The sequence below is a fragment of the Gopherus evgoodei genome, unplaced genomic scaffold (genome assembly GCF_007399415.2).
Source record: "Gopherus evgoodei ecotype Sinaloan lineage unplaced genomic scaffold, rGopEvg1_v1.p scaffold_76_arrow_ctg1, whole genome shotgun sequence".
Lineage (NCBI taxonomy): Eukaryota > Metazoa > Chordata > Testudines > Testudinidae > Gopherus > Gopherus evgoodei.
This window is the reverse complement of record NW_022060097.1, coordinates 444148-461429: the sequence shown is the minus strand read 5'-3', so window position 1 is coordinate 461429 and position 17282 is coordinate 444148. Positions and strand designations below refer to the sequence as shown.

At 51.5% G+C, this 17282-nt stretch overlaps 1 protein-coding gene across 1 annotated transcript; it reads left to right on the top strand.

The window, feature by feature from the left end:
- The first annotated feature begins 3097 nt into the window (after positions 1–3097).
- Positions 3098–16223, top strand: CXCR3 (C-X-C motif chemokine receptor 3). The gene is made up of 2 exons (XM_030547903.1): positions 3098–3175; positions 13266–16223. The coding sequence occupies exons 1-2, from the start codon at positions 3164–3166 to the stop codon at positions 14373–14375; spliced, it is 1122 nt and encodes a 373-aa protein (XP_030403763.1). The 5' UTR covers positions 3098–3163; the 3' UTR covers positions 14376–16223.
- Positions 16224–17282: the final 1059 nt, after the last annotated feature.

Sequence of the window (17282 nt, the reverse complement as noted above, 5' to 3'; positions counted from 1 at the left end):
CTCATGCACGTTGCCCAGAGTCATGGTCTTTCAGAGCAGGATGCGATTAATGGCCCTGCACACTTTCATCAACCCGACTCCAGTGGTCCATCTTCCCACTCCAAACTGGTTAGCGACCAAGTGGTAGCAGTCTGGAGTAGCCAGCTTCTACAGTGCAATTGCCACATGCTTCTCCAGCAACAGGGCAGCTCTCATTCTTGTGTCCTTGCGCCGCAGGGCTGGGGCAAGCTCATCACACAGTCCCATGAATGTGGCTTTTCTCATGAGAAAGTTCTTCAGCCACTGCTCATCATCCCAGATGTGCATCACAATGCTATCCCACCATTCAGTGCTTGTTTCCTGAGCCCAAAAGTGGCGTTCCACTGTGGTCAGCACCTCTGTGAATGCCACAAGCATTCTCGTGTCACAGCTACAATGCGTGGTGAGATCAATGTCGCACTCCTCTTGCCTTTGTAGTTTAAGGAATACTTCCACTGCCATTCGTGACGTGTTGGTCAGTGCAAGCAGCATTCTGGTCAACAGCTTGGGATCCATTCCTGCAGCCAGAAAAAGGTAGGGCAGGGTGTGCAGTACACAAACCATTGAAAGATGGTGCCAAATGCGGACGGTAGCACAGGGATTGTAAAGCAATACATTACAGGGCATTGGGACAGGACCCAGAATGCCATACGACTCCTTCCACCTTCCCACAAGTCTCAGCGGCAAAAGAAAAAGAGGTGCTCTGTGGGGATAGCTGCCCAGAGTGCACCAAGTGTGAACATGCTATTGTGCAGGCAGCTGTCAGTGTGAACACACAACAGCAGTTTTTCTTCAGCACTCTCTGAGCCGCACTGTAACTGCCAGTGCTGTAACTTTGCAAGTGTAGACATGCCCTAAGCATTGAGAACTGTGAGTTACCTGTACCATCTAGTAGGGTGAGAGAACACTTGATTCAAATCTTGCTTAATCTGTAGAATTTAGGCTGTGAGTTTATTCTTATTTTTTATGTAACCAACTCTGAACTCTATGCCTGCTATTTGTAATCGCTTCAAATCCATCTTTCTGTAGTTAATAAATCTGTTTTATATTTTACCTAAAACAGTGTGGTTTTGGTTGAAGTTCTTGGGGAATCTCAGCTCAGGTTAACAAGGACTATTTTATGTCCACTACTCTTTTGTAGGAGCGGGGAACCAATGAATGAGCAAGGAAGTCTTGAGCAGTGTAATATGGTATATTTCTGGAGTGCGAGGCTGAGGACTCGGGTGATTTGCTGGTGCCTCTCTCTGCATGACTCTTGAGTGGCTCAGGGAGCATTCATACAATTTAGCTGGGTGTGGGGCTCCACATGCTGATGGCTGCGTGATCACAGTACCTGGAGGGTTTTTTTCTGCTTACCACTGGCATTGCATTGTGTGAGATAACCCAGGCTGGAGAGGTAAGTGAGTACAGTGGTCCCACAGTTCCAGGTTGTACGCCACGGATCCCATCACAGCCACAGTAGGTGTTATCTCCTGCTCAACTAAAGAAAGCCCATCAACTCCAAACAAACAACTGTGGAACATCAGAGGACAAAAGACTTTGTTGATTGCTCTTTTTCCCCTGGGCTCCATGAAGAGGAGACGCGCAACTGAATTCCTCTCAACTGCTGAATTTGCAACTTGAAGCAGAACAGGGGAAGGAACAAAAAACCCTAAACAAGGAGAAACTGTATCTTTTATGGTGCTTGGACTTTGAGGGACAAGAATTACTGAGCATAAGCAGAAGATCCCCAGGGCTTGGCCTGGTTAGCCCTAAAAGACATATAAAGCTTGCTTATGAGAGAAGCTTCTATTACTTTTTGAAACTTAAGATTGTAATCTTGGCATATATATATACACTTCTATATGGGTGGGTTTCTAGACCAGGAAGGGATACTTCTGGGGGCCAGCAGACATGTCAAGTCTCACTTGTTTGGTGAGACACCCTCATTAGCATGCTATCTCACTCTCTCGCACATTCTTAAGCTTCTCTCACTCATTTTGTGTAAACATAAAGATTTAAAATAATTTTACTCAGGTGCTGAAATGGACAACAATATATCCAAGGCCTCAGCCACAGGACTTAGAGCTTGGAAAGCTGCTTCCCAAGCTTGTGTACTGTGGTATCCATGGAGATTATAGATCTGTGTTCTATACACTCATGAGCAATATGAGGACTTTTGTGTCTGTGTGTGTGTGAATACTTGATAGTCAAAAAAAATATGAGTTTGCCCGAAAAATGAGGAGGACTTGCCTGAAAGTTTGCAGATTCTGCAAAATACAGTTCAAAATTATAACCACACTGGACAAAATTCATGGTCCTTCATTGTCCTGGTAGCAGGCAAGAAACCTTCTTTCAAATATACACTGTTGCTGGGAGCTGTCCTAGTTTGCTTTGCATAGAGAATTCTCACATGCCCTAGACTTTAGCTCAGATTGGAACATTTAAATGTTGCATATGCAATATTAAGCAGTGTACATTTTAAAACAAACTATTAAGTGCTAGTTGGATTAAAAACCTGGACTACTGGATGTCACCAAGGACCAAAGAGGAGAGTCCCTGTGTTAAGCAATGACTAACACACCACCTGGAAAGTCTCACTCTTTAGCCTTACATCTCACTCTTTGGAGCTGTAACTTTTACTTTTGAGGATGGCCAACCCTTGGAATCTCTGGGCCAGTGCAACTGGCATTTACATGGGCTACTGCCCATCCTATTCCTCTGTGGTGGAGTGAAAGCCCCCATGCTCCTTGACCATCAATCCAGCAATCTTCCTGAGCACTACAAATGTCCGGCACCACCTACCCAAGGGCTTGAAAGCGTTTTAGCAATGCTCACAATCCACACTGGCCATTCTTATCCCAAGCACACTATGGCACAAGGAGCAGTGGCCCATCTCTGCCAGGGTATGTATCACAGAGCAGGACAGAAACCCCAGCTCTCTGGATGGTCACTTCTGAACTCATCTGCATCTGTCACTGAACAGCGGAGACATTGAGAACGAGTGTGCTGCTTCCTTTCAGCCACTCCGAGAAAGAAAGACTGTGTCACTCAAACTTCAAACCACAGATACTTAAAGTCTACGCAGAATCAAAGACCACTGCAGTTCTCTCAGAAGCCCGACCCATCCAGCACTTTATGCTAGAAAGGTGCCACATCCACAACCATGGGTGAATTGGTGAGTTTCCATTTGATAAAATCATTGGGAAGGTCTTTATTTTATTTACAAATGTGTGGGGTGACAGGGGGCAGTTTAAAACCTCAAGGGAATATGGAGGGGCTTGTACTAGAAGAGACACTTATGTCAAAAATGTTGTGTTATGTCAAGTTATCAGTAAGATTTGCTCAAAAAGGCTAATTCCAAAAGTGAAAAAAATGCATTTAAAATCCTTATCCTTCAGCTAAATAACAAAATATAAGCACCTAGAGTAGATAATTTAATCTAATAAAGATTTGATTACACAGACAAGTCAATTAAGTGTTGGAATTAACTTTTGAAAATATCCCAAACTGAGGTTATTACAAAAGAGAAATGTATAAATCCTTTTAAACTGTGCATCCTTGGCGTGGTTGGAAATATTAACATTCATACATAGAAGAAAAATGTTCTTAATTAATTTCATTCTTCTAAACACTAATTTTGACCAACTGAAGTCTCTGAACAGAGAAGTTAAAGTGAAAGGCATAAATGTGAGTAAAAGCAAAGATTCTAACTCCACTTTTCACTGACTTGTCAGAACGTTTCCTTTCAGGCTGAAATTTTCTGTGCTTGTTGCCTGAAATCTGGGGTGATTTTTTGTTTTGTTTTGCTTTTTGAAAGTTTGAGGAAAATCCCTTTGCTGTTTCTGAATTATGAAATGAGAAATTAAATTTCTCAATCCTTCAAAAAATGAATTTAGCTCGTTCTCTGTAACTCCAAGCAGATGAACCTCTAAAGAACCACCACAGTGGGTAAAATGACCCGTCTAGAAAGGAAATCACTTTAGCTATGGGCAGTTTGAATTCTAGATGTCTGGAACATCTGAAAATGCCTTAACCAAGCACAGGACACAGTTCAGTATGACTCACCCCTGTGCTGCGAGGCAGTGCAAGGATTGCGCTTGGGGCGACATTCATCCTTGCTGTTAAAGTCAGTGAGACATCAGACTCTGATAGCACTTAGGTGCGTTTGAAAAGTGACAAGTCCAAAAGCACAAATGGCAGAGCTGAGAACTGAGTCCCAAGCTAGCACACCGGCACTTCTTGGCAGAGTCACCATAGACTAAAGGGCTTTGGATACAGCATTCTCTTTCCCATCCCCACGGGCCAAGCCTATGGGAGGACGGGTTGAGAGGGGTGCTTGTGCTGCCACCGGCCAGGCTGCAGATGAACAGAGGACTTTAGGGCTCTCAATCTGGCATCTTTTGGGAGCACTGTATTTGCATTATTTCCTGGAGGCTGAAACGCCAGCGGCTGCATGAAAGCAAAGGCTAAGGGAAGGCTCTCCTGTCGCACTGACATTGTTCACTACTGGGGAGATAGTAAACATTAACTGCTGGACAGGCACCATGAGCACAAGCCATGGCAATGAGTGACAGTCCCAGTGTCAGCAGAACAACCTGGGCTTTCACCTTCCCCGCAGCCTCTACCTTGCAGGGCCCGTGGCGAACAAGCATCAGACTATCATACCCAGACATGCACATTGCTCTTTAATAACAATAAAAACAGGTGTTTCTGCAAGGACACACAGCTCTGTGTATCCCAACTCAGGCAACACCAGCATTCCTGCCAGGCAGGGTATTCCCTCACCATCTGCTTCCAGCTCATTCTCCCAGGGAATGCTTTGTACACTCGAGGACACGGGGTAAAGGACAGGGGCTGTAACCTGGGCTCATTATCAGCCAAGACAAACTCTCTGAAGTTACAAACACAGCACCTGGGCTTTGGGGTCACCATGCACACCCATCAGCAAGGAGAGACAGCTAAGACTGAATTCAAATCATAGCGGGGGTGGGGGTAGCAGGACTGAGCAGCATCTCCATGGAGGAGGCAGTAAAGAAATCTGCTGATTCAGGTCAGGTATCAGGCTGTGTCGAGACAATAATTGTTAATCCAGGCCAGGGATGGTCTGCAGGGTGTCTGAAGGTTCGGGGGTCACGCAGTTAAAGAGGGAATTTGTTGAAGGGTGTGGCGAATAAGGACATTGCCTCTATTGCTGAAACCAAATGTGCAAGTGGGGAAGCATTCAGGGTTCTGTGTTACTGATAGGGTGATTTGTAGGGAAACGGAGTGTACAGTTCTGGGATGCAAAAGTCAGTGACACACAGTGGCCTGAAGGAGGAGAGCTTGGCTACAGAGCACATCCAGGACCTGGTGCCATCATTAACAATTTCTTCCCTCAGTGACTAGGCTTTAAGAGGAAGTGTCATTCTGAGAAGTTAAATTGCTGTGATCTGAGCCATCAAAGTCAATGCAGAGCACAAGGTGCTGGTTTTCACACCATGTGCCAGGGCAGCGTCTGCCCAACCTCACCAGTCGAGAGAAAAGTAAACATCTGGGGTCAGATTTTCCAAAGTGCTCTGCACCCCAGCAGTTCCCAGAGGGGCAAGGGGAAAGGGAGCAGCTAGTGGGGGAAGAACTGCCTGGCTCTCCACAGGGGCAGAGGTGGGAACTCTCCCCAGATCTCAGCAGGACATGGGGCAATGGGGGAGAATTGCATCCTGCTCCCACTGGGAGCTAACATCTCTTCGTAGCTATAGAAAAAAAATCTCATTTATACAAACACAAGGCAACAGCGCAGATTATGCCTTCCACTGCCCCTGGGGTGTGCGTGCGTGTGTGTGCGTGCATGCGCACAACGCAACCACCTTAAAGTGGATGATGGTTAGATGCTCCCTGGGGGATGGTTTTTCAGTCACCTTTGCACCCGGCATTTCCATTTTGCAGAACCTTCTGACTTTTTGAAAAATTTCCATTCCAAATCTGAATCAAAAGCTGAAATTTCAACATTTCTTATTAAACAAAAATTATGAAAAATATCCATTTGGGACAGTCAGCATGGTTTGTATGATATTAACATTTTAAATATTATATACCTATGTAATTGTGATGCAGTAGGGACTGTCTGTGTGGGGAGTGGGAGAGCAGGGGAGGACTTTAGGGGATGGACGATGCCAGGGCCTGTAACCTGAGCTAGGTAAGGGAGGGGAAAGGTCAACACCTTTGCCCGGGAAGGGGACAAAGGAAGGGAGCGGCAGGAGGGAAGCAGTTTGAGTTTGGGCTTGGGGCTGTGTGGGCAGAATTCAGGGTATCCTAGCTAGGATCCAAGCACCCTGAAAGCCCAGAAGGACTCGGTGGAGGGGTCCTGACTGTGTCTGCAAGCTCTGCTGTAACCTGTGTTCCTGTTGTCCAATAAACCTTCTGTTTTACTGGCTGGCTAAGAGTCACGGTGGGTCACAGGAAGAGGGGTGCAGGGCCGGACTCCCCCACACTCCGTGACAACTGGTGGGAGCAGTGGGATATACTGCACCCCGTGGACGGCGCTTCCTGCAGTAAGTGACTGGGGAGCAGTAAAACGAAGGGGTGATTAACCCCTAGGAGTGTGTGCCCAGTGAGAAGGACTTTGCACTAACAGGGTCCCCCGAGGGATTGCAGCAAGCGGTCCCAGGGCGGAGGAGTCTGCAGCTCGACCCTCGCAGAGAGGTGGTGACCTCAAGAAGGGCTGGTGCACTAGGGGTCCCCCTGGAAACCGTGGGGAGCGGCGAGCACCCCGGCCTGTGAGTGGCCACCAGGAAGATGTATGCCAAGCGGCGCAAGTGTGACCTGGTGGAGCTGTGCAAGCAGAGGGGGCTGCACCCAGGGAGGCTCAGCAAGGACCAGCTGATTGCCCAGCTGGAGCAGGGAGACCGCATGAATGAACGGAGCCCTGTCTCTGAGGGAAGCAGCCGGGCAGATGCAGCACAGGCACCAGTGTCTGTCCCCGCTGGGAGTGGTCAGCTGGCGGACAAGGGCTTCCCGAGACCCCCCTTCCTAGGCCTAGGGGAAGGGCGGGGAGGAGCCCAGTGTATACCGAGGGCATCATGACACCCCCAGCCAGCAGGGGATCCTCCCGGCGAAGCCCACCCCCCAGCAGGGGATCCTCCCGGCAACGCTCGGCATCCGTGGAGCGGATGCGGCTGGAATATGAAAGGGAGAAGCTCGAGTTAAAGAGGCAAAAGCTGGAGGAGAAGGCGAAACAGCGTAAACATGAGGAGAACCAGCGTAAACATGAGCGGGAGGAGAAGGAGAAACAGCGTAAACATGAGCTGGACCTGGCCCAGCTGAGGAGAAGTGAGGCCCCAGCTGCGGTGAGTGAGGGGGGACCCAAGCCTACAAAGAGCTTTGATAAGCACTTGCTGCCCCGGCGTAAGGAGGGGGAGGACATAGATACCTTCCTGACGGCTTTTGAGAATGCCTGCGAGCTGCACAGGGTTGACCCTGCAGACAGGATCGCAGTTCTCACCCCCTTACTGGACTCCACAGCCGTGGAGGTGTACAGCTGACTGAAAGGGGCGGAGGCAGGGGACTACGAACTGTTCGAACAGGCCCTGGTCCGCGAGTTTGGGCTGACTCCTGAGATGTACCAGAAAAAGTTCCGGAGCCAGCGTAAAACCCGTGAGGTCACATACCTACAACTGGTCAACCGGGCGCAGGGGTATGCCCGCAAGTGGACAGCTAGGGCCCAAACTAAAGAGGACCTGCTTGACCTATTCATACTGGAGCACCTGTACGAGCAGTGCCCGTCCGACTTGAGGCTGTGGTTGATGGACCAGAAGCCGGAGAACCCACAGCACGCAGGCCAGCTGGCCGACCAATTTGTGGACAGTCGGGCAGGGGATGGCAGGGAGGAGTCTCGAAGGAGCAAGCCTGCCTCAACGCAAAGAGAGAGTCATCATGGGACCTCCCAGCGGAGTCCTATGGAGAACCCCCCCAAAAGGGGAACATCCAGCGTCAGGTCCCTCCGACCCACTCAAGGGGACCCACGAGACATGGGCTGCTATCGCTGTGGCCAACGAGGTCACATACGGGCCCAGTGCCCCAAGCTCAGGGACAGACCAAGCAGACCCAACCCGCAGAGGGTGAACTGGGTAAAAACCCAATCGGAGGAGGGGCTACATTCCCAGGAAAGGGGGGTTGGCAACATACCACCTGTGGATGCTCCAGGCTCCGGGTTTTTGGTTTACCGGGTGGCCGCGGGGCTGCCCCTCCGGAAAGAGTCCATTGTTTCCCTGGAGGTAGATGGGAGGAAGGTCACTGGGTACTGGGACATGGGCGCAGAGGTGACGCTGGCCCGGCCCGAGGTGGTGGCCTCAGATCGGATGGTGCCCGACACCTACCTGACCCTGATGGGCATGGGCGGGACCCCATTCAAGGTGCCCGTGGCAAGGGTACACCTGAAATGGGGGGCCAAGGAGGGCCCCAAGAATGTGGGGGTACACCTATATTTGCCCACTGATGTGTTAATGGGAGGGGACCTCGAGGACTGGCCTAGTAACACCCAGAGTGCCCTGGTCGTGACTCGTAGTCAGAGTTGGCAAAGGGCACTGCACCCCAACAACGGGGAAGGTACTTGACCCGAGGTGCAGGACCCTAACCCAGGGAGCGGGGAACGCCCAGGGGCACGGTTCAGAGACGCTGCGGCCTCAGACCCAGCCAGCAAGAGAGAGCCGGTCCCCATCCCTGTCCCAGCTGCTGAGTTCCAGGCCGAGTTACAGAAAGATCCCTCCTTGCGGAAGCACAGGGACCGGGCTGACCTTAGTGCGGTACAGACCATGAGGAGAGGTTGCAAGGAGAAGCTCCTGTGGGAGAAGGGGTTCCTGTACCGAGAATGGGCTCCCCCAGGGGAAGTAGAGTCATGGGGGATCAGGAGGCAGCTGGTGGTTCCCCAGAAGTTTCGTCACAAGCTGCTGTACCTGGCCCATGACATCCCTCTCGCAGGGCACCAGGGAATCCGAAGCACCAGGCAGAGGCTGCTACAGAACTTTTACTGGCCTGGGGTCTTTACCCATGTCTGTCAGTACTGCCAATCCTGTGACCCCTGCCAGAGGGTGGGGAAGGCCCGGGACAAGGGGAAAGCGGCTTTGAGGCCTTTACCCATCATAGAAGAACCTTTCCAGAAGGTGGCCATGGACATAGTGGGACCCCACAGCAAGACGACCCGGTCAGGGAAGAAATACATCCTGGTGGTAGCGGATTTTGCCACTCGCTACGCTGAGGCGGTGGCCTTGTCCTCTATCGAAGCAGACACAGTGGCAGATGCGCTGCTGACAATTTTCAGCCAGGTGGGGTTCCCCAAGAAGGTCTTAACGGACCAGGGGTCCAACTTCATGTCGGCCCTGCTCCGGTCCTTATGGCAGAAATGTGAGGTCCAGCACAACTGGGCCTCAGCGTATCACCCCCAGTCCAACGGGCTGGTAGAAAGGTTCAACGGGACGCTGAAGATGATGCTAAAAACATTTATGAACCAGCACCCACAGGACTGGGACAAGTACTTACCTCACCTGCTGTTCGTGTACAGGGAGGTACCCCAGGAATCTACCAGGTTTTCACCTTTCGAACTGTTGTATGGAAGGCAGGTGAGGGGGCCCCTAGACCTGATGAGGGATGAATGGGAGGGGAAGGCCTCTCCCGAGGGAGAGTCAGTGGTGGAGTATGTCCTGACCTTCCGGGAAAGACTGGCCGAGCTCATGGGCCTGGCCAGGGAGAATCTGGCCCGAGCCCAGAGGAGGCAGAAAGTCTGGTATGATCGCACGGCACAGGCCCGTGCCTTCGCCACCGGAGATCAGGTGATGGTTCTCATCCCCGTGAGGAGAAACAAACTCCAGGCCGCCTGGAAAGGGCCCTTCAAGGTTATCAAGCAACTGAATGAGGTAAACTATGTGGTGGAGCTGTCAAACCGGGCACATCATCGTCGGGTGTACCATGTGAACATGATGAAACCATACTATGACAGGGGGAATGTAGTGTTGGCCGTGTGTGGACATTGGGAGGGGCAGGGAGATGACCCCTTAGTAGATCTATTCCCTGGGACAAAAGCTGGTTCCCCCCTGGAGGCGATTCCCCTCTCTGATCAGCTGACCCCGGGCCAGCACGCTGAGATCAGGGGGGTGCTGCATCTATACCGACAGCTGTTTTCCAGCCAGCCTGGACGCACTAATTTGACTGTCCACCGGGTGGAGACCGGGTCACATCCCCCTATAAGATGCTCCCCTTTTCGGGTCACTGGTAAAACTGCCCAGGATCTTGAAAGAGAGGTCAGGGACATGCTGGCTTTGGGGGTGATCCAGCCGTCTTCCAGCCCTTGGGCCTCGCCTGTGGTGCTGGTTCCCAAGAAGGACGGGTCAATCCGGTTCTGTGTGGACTATCGAAAGCTCAATACCATCACCGTATCTGATGCCTACCCTATGCCCAGGCCTGACGAGCTCCTAGACAAGCTGGGAGGTGCTCGGTACCTCACCACTATGGATCTTACCAAAGGCTACTGGCAAGTGCCGCTGGACGCAGATGCCAGGCTGAAATCAGCCTTTATCACCCCTCTGGGGCTCTATGAGTTTCTGACCCTGCTCTTTGGCCTCAAGGGAGCGCCGGCCACCTTCCAGCGCCTGGTGGATCAGCTACTGAGGGGGATGGAGAGTTTTGCCGTGGCGTATATTGACGACATCTGCGTCTTCAGCCAGACCTGGGAGGACCACATGTCCCAGGTTAAACAAGTCCTGGACCGACTCCGAAAGGCTGGGTTAACAGCAAAGGCTGAGAAGTGCAAGGTGGGGATGGCTGAAGTATCTTACCTGGGCCATCGGGTGGGGAGCGGCTGCCTGAAGCCGGAACCAGCCAAGGTGGAGGTGATCAGAGACTGGCCTGCTCCCCAAACCAAAAAGAAGGTCCAGGCCTTTATTGGGATGGCGGGGTACTATCGAAGGTTCGTGCCCCACTTTAGTGCCATAGCCGGCCCCATCACTGAACTGTGCAAAAAGGGGAAGCCAGACAAGGTGATCTGGACTGAGCAGTGCCAGGAGGCTTTCCGGGCGCTGAAGGAGGCTCTGGTTAGCGGCCCAGTTCTGGCAAACCCAGATTTTGACAAACCCTTTATGGTGTTCACCGATGCCTCAGACACGGGACTGGGAGCGGTGTTAATGCAGGAGGATGAAAAGGGGGAGAGACACCCCATCGTATACCTGAGTAAGAAGCTGCTACCCCGGGAACAAAGCTATGCGGCCATCGAGAAGGAATGCCTGGCCATGGTATGGGCCCTTAAGAAGCTAGAGCCATATCTCTTTGGGCGACACTTCACCGTGTATACCGACCACTCTCCCCTGACCTGGCTGCACCAGATGAAAGGAGCCAACGCCAAGCCCCTGAGGTGGAGCCTGCTCCTGCAGGACTATGACATGGACGTGGTCCATGTGAAGGGAAGTGCCAACCTGACAGCGGATGCGTTGTCCCGGAGAGGGGACCCTAAACTTCCCCAGGTCACTGGGCAGAGTGACCCTGCTCAGTTCAGTCTCGAAGGGGGGAGAGATGTGATGCAGTAGGGACTGTCTGTGTGGGGAGTGGGAGAGCAGGGGAGGACTTTAGGGGATGGACGATGCCAGGGCCTGTAACCTGAGCTAGGTAAGGGAGGGGAAAGGTCAACACCTTTGCCCGGGAAGGGGACAAAGGAAGGGAGCGGCAGGAGGGAAGCAGTTTGAGTTTGGGCTTGGGGCTGTGTGGGCGGAATTCAGGGTATCCTAGCTAGGATCCAAGCACCCAGAAGGACTCGGTGGAGGGGTCCTGACTGTGCCTGCAAGCTCTGCTGTAACCCTGTGTTCCTGTTGTCCAATAAACCTTCTGTTTTACTGGCTGGCTAAGAGTCACGGTGGGTCCCAGGAAGAGGGGTGCAGGGCCGGACTCCCCCACACTCCGTGACAGTAATATTTTAATACAAAAGTCAAAACAAAATGTTTAGACTTTTTCCTGTCAAAAATAATTCATGGAAATCAAAAGGTTCCTGCGACACCTTTAGATTTCAATGAAATTGCATTTTTGACAGCAACTGTTCCATCAGAAAAACACTGACTGCCTTTAGTCACTTTACATTGTCTCAATGAACCCATCCAACTCCCAGCGACACCACTGGCCAAACTCCCACTGAAAGCAGGACTGGCCCCTGAGTTCACAGCCCCTTACCTTAACCCTCTCTCCCTGTAACCCTTTCCCCAACCCCCACCCAAGCAATTACCCCCTTCCACACTAGTCTTGCAGCTAGAATTACATTGCAGATCCCCTCTACTCCCCGTGGGCTCTGTGGCCCTGGAAAAATAATAAACACAATAACAACATGCTTTGTGTCATTATATCCAGCATGTAACTTGAATACCTCACTGGGCACTAAGACACACCTGGGACTGAGTGCAAATATCCCTCTGCAAATAGTTCATTCCCAAAAAACTGCAAGTGGGTTTCAGAGTGACAGCCGTGTTAGCCTGTATCAGCAAAAAGAATGAGGCGTACTTGTGGCACCTTAGAGACTGACAAATTTATTTGAGCAAAAGCTTTCGTGGGCTAAATCCCACTTCATCAGCTGCATGCAGTGGAAAATACAGTAGCAAGATATATATATCCAGAGAACATGAAAAAATGGGGGTTGCCATACCAATTCTAATGAGACTAATGGATTAAGGTGGGCTATTAGCAGCAGGAGAAAAAATACTTTTGTAGTGATAATCAGGATGGCCCATTTCAAACAGTTGGCAAGATTGTCACACTGATGGGGGTAATGTTACGGTAGCAGCTAGAGGCCTTGACAGAGATCAGGGCAACCAGGCACTGCACAGAGTGAGATGGCTGCTGCCCCAAAGAACTTACAAGCTTCACAGCAAGGCAGGGAAAGGGCAGTAGGGGAAGCAGATGCAAACAGAGGGGGAGATGATTTGCCCAAGGTCCAGCAGGAAGTCAATGGCAGGCCGGAAATAGAACCCAGGAGTCCTGCTTCCAGTCCACTCTCTGAGCAATTGGACCTTGTTGCACAGATAATGTTAAGTGGTACTTGTACACCAAGAGCGCTGCAGATTTCACTTTTGCCCAGTGTGCCCAGGGAATAAGCTGAAGTATCCCAAAGGCTGCAGCCCTAAGGAGTCCAACCCCTCGCAAACCAGCTGCAGAGAAGAGAGCTGCTGGAGGTAGCCCCAGACACCCCCAGCCAGTAACAGAGAAACCAAGGGTGAAGAGTGAGAATAACCCTTTGACTTTCACATGTCTCCTTTCCTGTCTAGGATAACAGTGCACTTACCTTCAGCGGAGATGATTTCTCCTACCTATTGGAGAACATCAGCTTCTCCCCTGACTACTACAACGAGAGTGACACCTGCTGCTCTGTGCCACCCTGCACCTCCAAGAGTATCCAGGCCTTTGACAGGGTCTTCCTGCCAGTCCTCTACAGCCTGCTATTCCCACTGGGGCTATGCGGGAACTGCATGGTGATGGCTGTGCTACTGCAGTGCAAGAGGTCTCTGGCTGGGACCGACGTGTTCATCCTCAACCTGGCGCTCGCCGACGTACTGCTGGTGGTGACACTCCCCTTTTGGGCAGTTCAGGCTGTGCACGGCTGGGTCTTCAGCACTGGCACCTGCAAACTGGTCGGCTCCATCTTCAAGATAAATTTCTACTCCAGCATCTTCTTCCTGGTGTGCATCAGCTTCGACCGGTACCTCTCCATCGTCCATGCCGTGCACATGTACAAGAGGAACAAGTCACATCTGATGGTGGCCAGCTGCCTGGTGGTCTGGGGCATCTGCGTCCTCTTAACCATGCCAGATTTCCTGTACCTGGAAGTCAAGAAAGACTATCGCCTCAACATCACTTTGTGCTCGCACAACTTTTCCATCAACACCTCCCGGCACTGGAAAACGGCCCTGAGCATGTGCTACCACGTGTTGGGTTTCTTCCTGCCCCTGGGAGCCATGCTGTACAGCTACACCTGCATTATTCACACTCTGCTGCGCTCCCAGGGCTTCCACAAGCACAAGGCCATGCGGGTCATCCTGACAGTGGTGGTGGTTTTCTTCGTGTGCTGGACACCCTACCACCTGGCGCTGCTGGCAAACACGCTGATCGACCTGCAGGTAGTGGGGCGGGACTGTGCCAGGGAGGCCAGCCTGGACATCGTCATGTCTGTCACTGCCAGCCTGGGCTACTTCCACTGCTGCCTCAACCCGCTGCTCTACGCCTTTGTTGGCATCAAGTTCCGCAACAAGTTCCTGGAGCTACTGGGCCACGTGGGCTGTGTGAGCCATGAGTTCCTGCGCAGACATGTACAGACACCAAGCCAGCGCAAGGACTCCACCTGGTCGGAGACCACTGAAGCATCCTACTCAGGGCTCTAGGGGCGAGCTGGGGCTGCAAGGAGCAAACAGCTCCCCAAGGGGGCAGGGAAGGGGAAAAGGGGCCGCAAGGAGTGAAACATTCCCCAAGGGGCAGGGAAGGGGAGACCAGCAGTCACTATAATCATAGCCAGACATCTGTGGTTACCCAGCCTCCTGTGCAGCTCACCCACAAGCAGGAGTGCAGGAGCTGAGAGACTCAGAATGAGCTGGGAAGAAACAGTAGATTTCTGATGGGCTGGTGCGATCACCAAATCTCTGTGGATTGTAGGTGCAGATGCCAGAGGTTGTACATGTGGTTTCCGAGCAGGCCATGGGTCTGTCCCTTCCCCTAAATCAGTTACCAGGTGCCAAGTGCTGAGCCATTTCAGTCAATGCAGCAAGGTTGCATTTTCAGGACCTTCAGATCATCATAACAAGAGAGTCTGGAAGTTTCCTACTGAAGATATTCGTTTGGCTGGAACAGATGGGGCCAGGTCCTGCAGCACGGGCAAGCCAACGCTGCAATGTAACATCCCCAGTACATACTGGCTGCACACACCAAAGGGACTCACTGACCTCCCCCCAAAACAGCACTTGGATCAGAGTCCCCGACTCTCAGCCTAGTGTTCACTCCTCCAACACCGTCCCTGCTCTCTGCATCACTTATGCTTACAACAGCCCCACTAGGTGTCTAACCGTAGCATCTAGGAACTCTAATCATGGACACACTGTACAAACACAGAACAAAAACAGTCCCTGCCCCACTGGCCAATGACTTTCCTCTTCCAATTCAAGTCCTTGCTGAGGTGCTCACAATCAACAACACACCCAAAACACACACACTCCTCACAGCCCCACATCTCCCCTAAACACATTCATCTCCCCCAACTCCCACTCCCCACTGCCCCGAGTAGGCACACCCAAATAATGGCAAGAGGCAATCCCCATGCTGCTTGTTGGCGCAACAGCCTTTGGTGCGTTAGACCCATCCTGTCTAACTGAGAGGGTGAGCTCTGTGGAGCCATAACACCTTCTGCATTTGTGCAGCCCCCCAACCCCCCCAATCAAGGTGTCTCGGCACAGCCTCCCCAGACTGCTCCGCCACTGGCAAGTGCTGCATTAACACTTAAGCGAAGCTTTTTGCTGCAAGAATAGTTTACGTTCTCTAGCCAAACTCAGCATTACTGAGAGCACATTCTGCACCCTTCCCTTCTCTGTCCCTCATCCCATGGGACAGGGTTACTCTGCACAGGCCCCTGGCAGTACTGAGAGTAGAAGTATCAGCTTGTAGCCCAGACAACAGTAACTTTGCTCCCGGTTCAGACTGTGTTTGTATTTCATTAACAAATGCAAACAGGCTTCAGCCTGAGCTGAGCAAAGGAGCCCCTGCAGGTGACTCCCTCCTGCACGCCCCTGGGGTGAACAGGGATGATTCTCACTGGCTGTTTGCCCAGTCTTAGGAAGGATACCCTATAGGCAGGCAAAGATGACTCAGGGCTGCTGTTCTGTGCAAACTTCTCCAGCTGTGGCGAAAGGATCCAGGAATGGCAAGTGTCAGGGACTCTGCATCTCTCAAGGACGTGGGAACGCTCCAGGAGAGCATGATGCTGCAATAGCATGAACACAGACACATTGACAATGTAAGGAGAGCAGTGGGGTGAAGGTGAAGCAGCATAAGAAATTCCACAGCCACCCAAAGCCCAGCAGGGGTCCCCTCTCCTATCAGGGGCAATCACTTTATATTCTAGTGCTTTGTAGCATGTGTTCCTGCTTGAAAGGTTACTTCATACGACTCTTATGTTTCACTTTCACAGAGGTTTATAGTGTCTTGTGCATTTTATTCCCAATAAAAATTAATAATCATTCTCATCTGAGACAGATTGTTTGTTTTCTAAAACGCATTTATCAGCGAACTTGGTTGAGCAATGCAAGGAGCAATGATCTACAGGTGCTTTCAGGCAGGAAAGAGTGAGTTATCCTGTTTCTCACTTAGGGGTTATTGCAGAGAGTGGAGTCTGCACGTTACACCTCTGTGTGCTGCTGGAATAGAAACAAGAGCTTGTGACAGAGTGGCTAAAACACCGGCAGTCCCCTGGAGCTGTCTCAGCGCATGCCCCCAGCAGTGCCATCAGGAACAATGCTGACTGTGAAATCAATGGAGGACAACTTTAGCCAAGAAAGTCATAGAGGGAGCAGTGACCCTGAGCTGCAGCTTGTCTCCCCAATTCGTCCCCTGCTCAGGAACCAGCACAAACTCTGGCCAGATATTCCTCAGTTCCCAAATTGCTCCTAAAGAGAGTCAACAAGAGCCAAGATTAGCCCCAGTGTTAACCCCATTATGGCAGGCAGGGATCAGGGACAGGCCTCCTTTTCTGGGCTATTTTAGTACCATCTTATGGGCTGCATCAGGCCCTGCCAGTCCCTAAGCCATATTATCTATCGTGTCCCCTGGGTGCCTCAGTGCTCTGCAGAAAGAGGAAACCACTGCCCGCCCCAGGGAGATTTCACTAGTACATCAGCATGTGCTGCACAAGTCAAAGTGCATTACTGACAGGAGTGTCTTGAGACTCAAAACCACAGACAGACCCAGGGGGAGGAGCCCATCAGGATAGCAGCCATTTTGGTAGGTAACGGCAGGAACTTTATGGTTTGTTTCAGGTTTTTAATTGAAATGTTAACAGATTCATTAAAAATGTCAAAATAAACCATGGGCAGCCTGGGTGAGCAGCGCATGCTGGAGCCAATGGCAAGGTCTGTGGGGCAGACAGGGGTCCATGGGCTGTGAGACAAGATGGGGTGAGCAGGATGTGTAGGGCACAGGACCCAGAGACATGTGTCAGGTGGGAAGCAGGGTCCATGGGGCACAGAACACTGAGACAGGCTGGGGGAAGGGGGAGGGAGCCATATGACATGCTCCCCTGAGCTTCT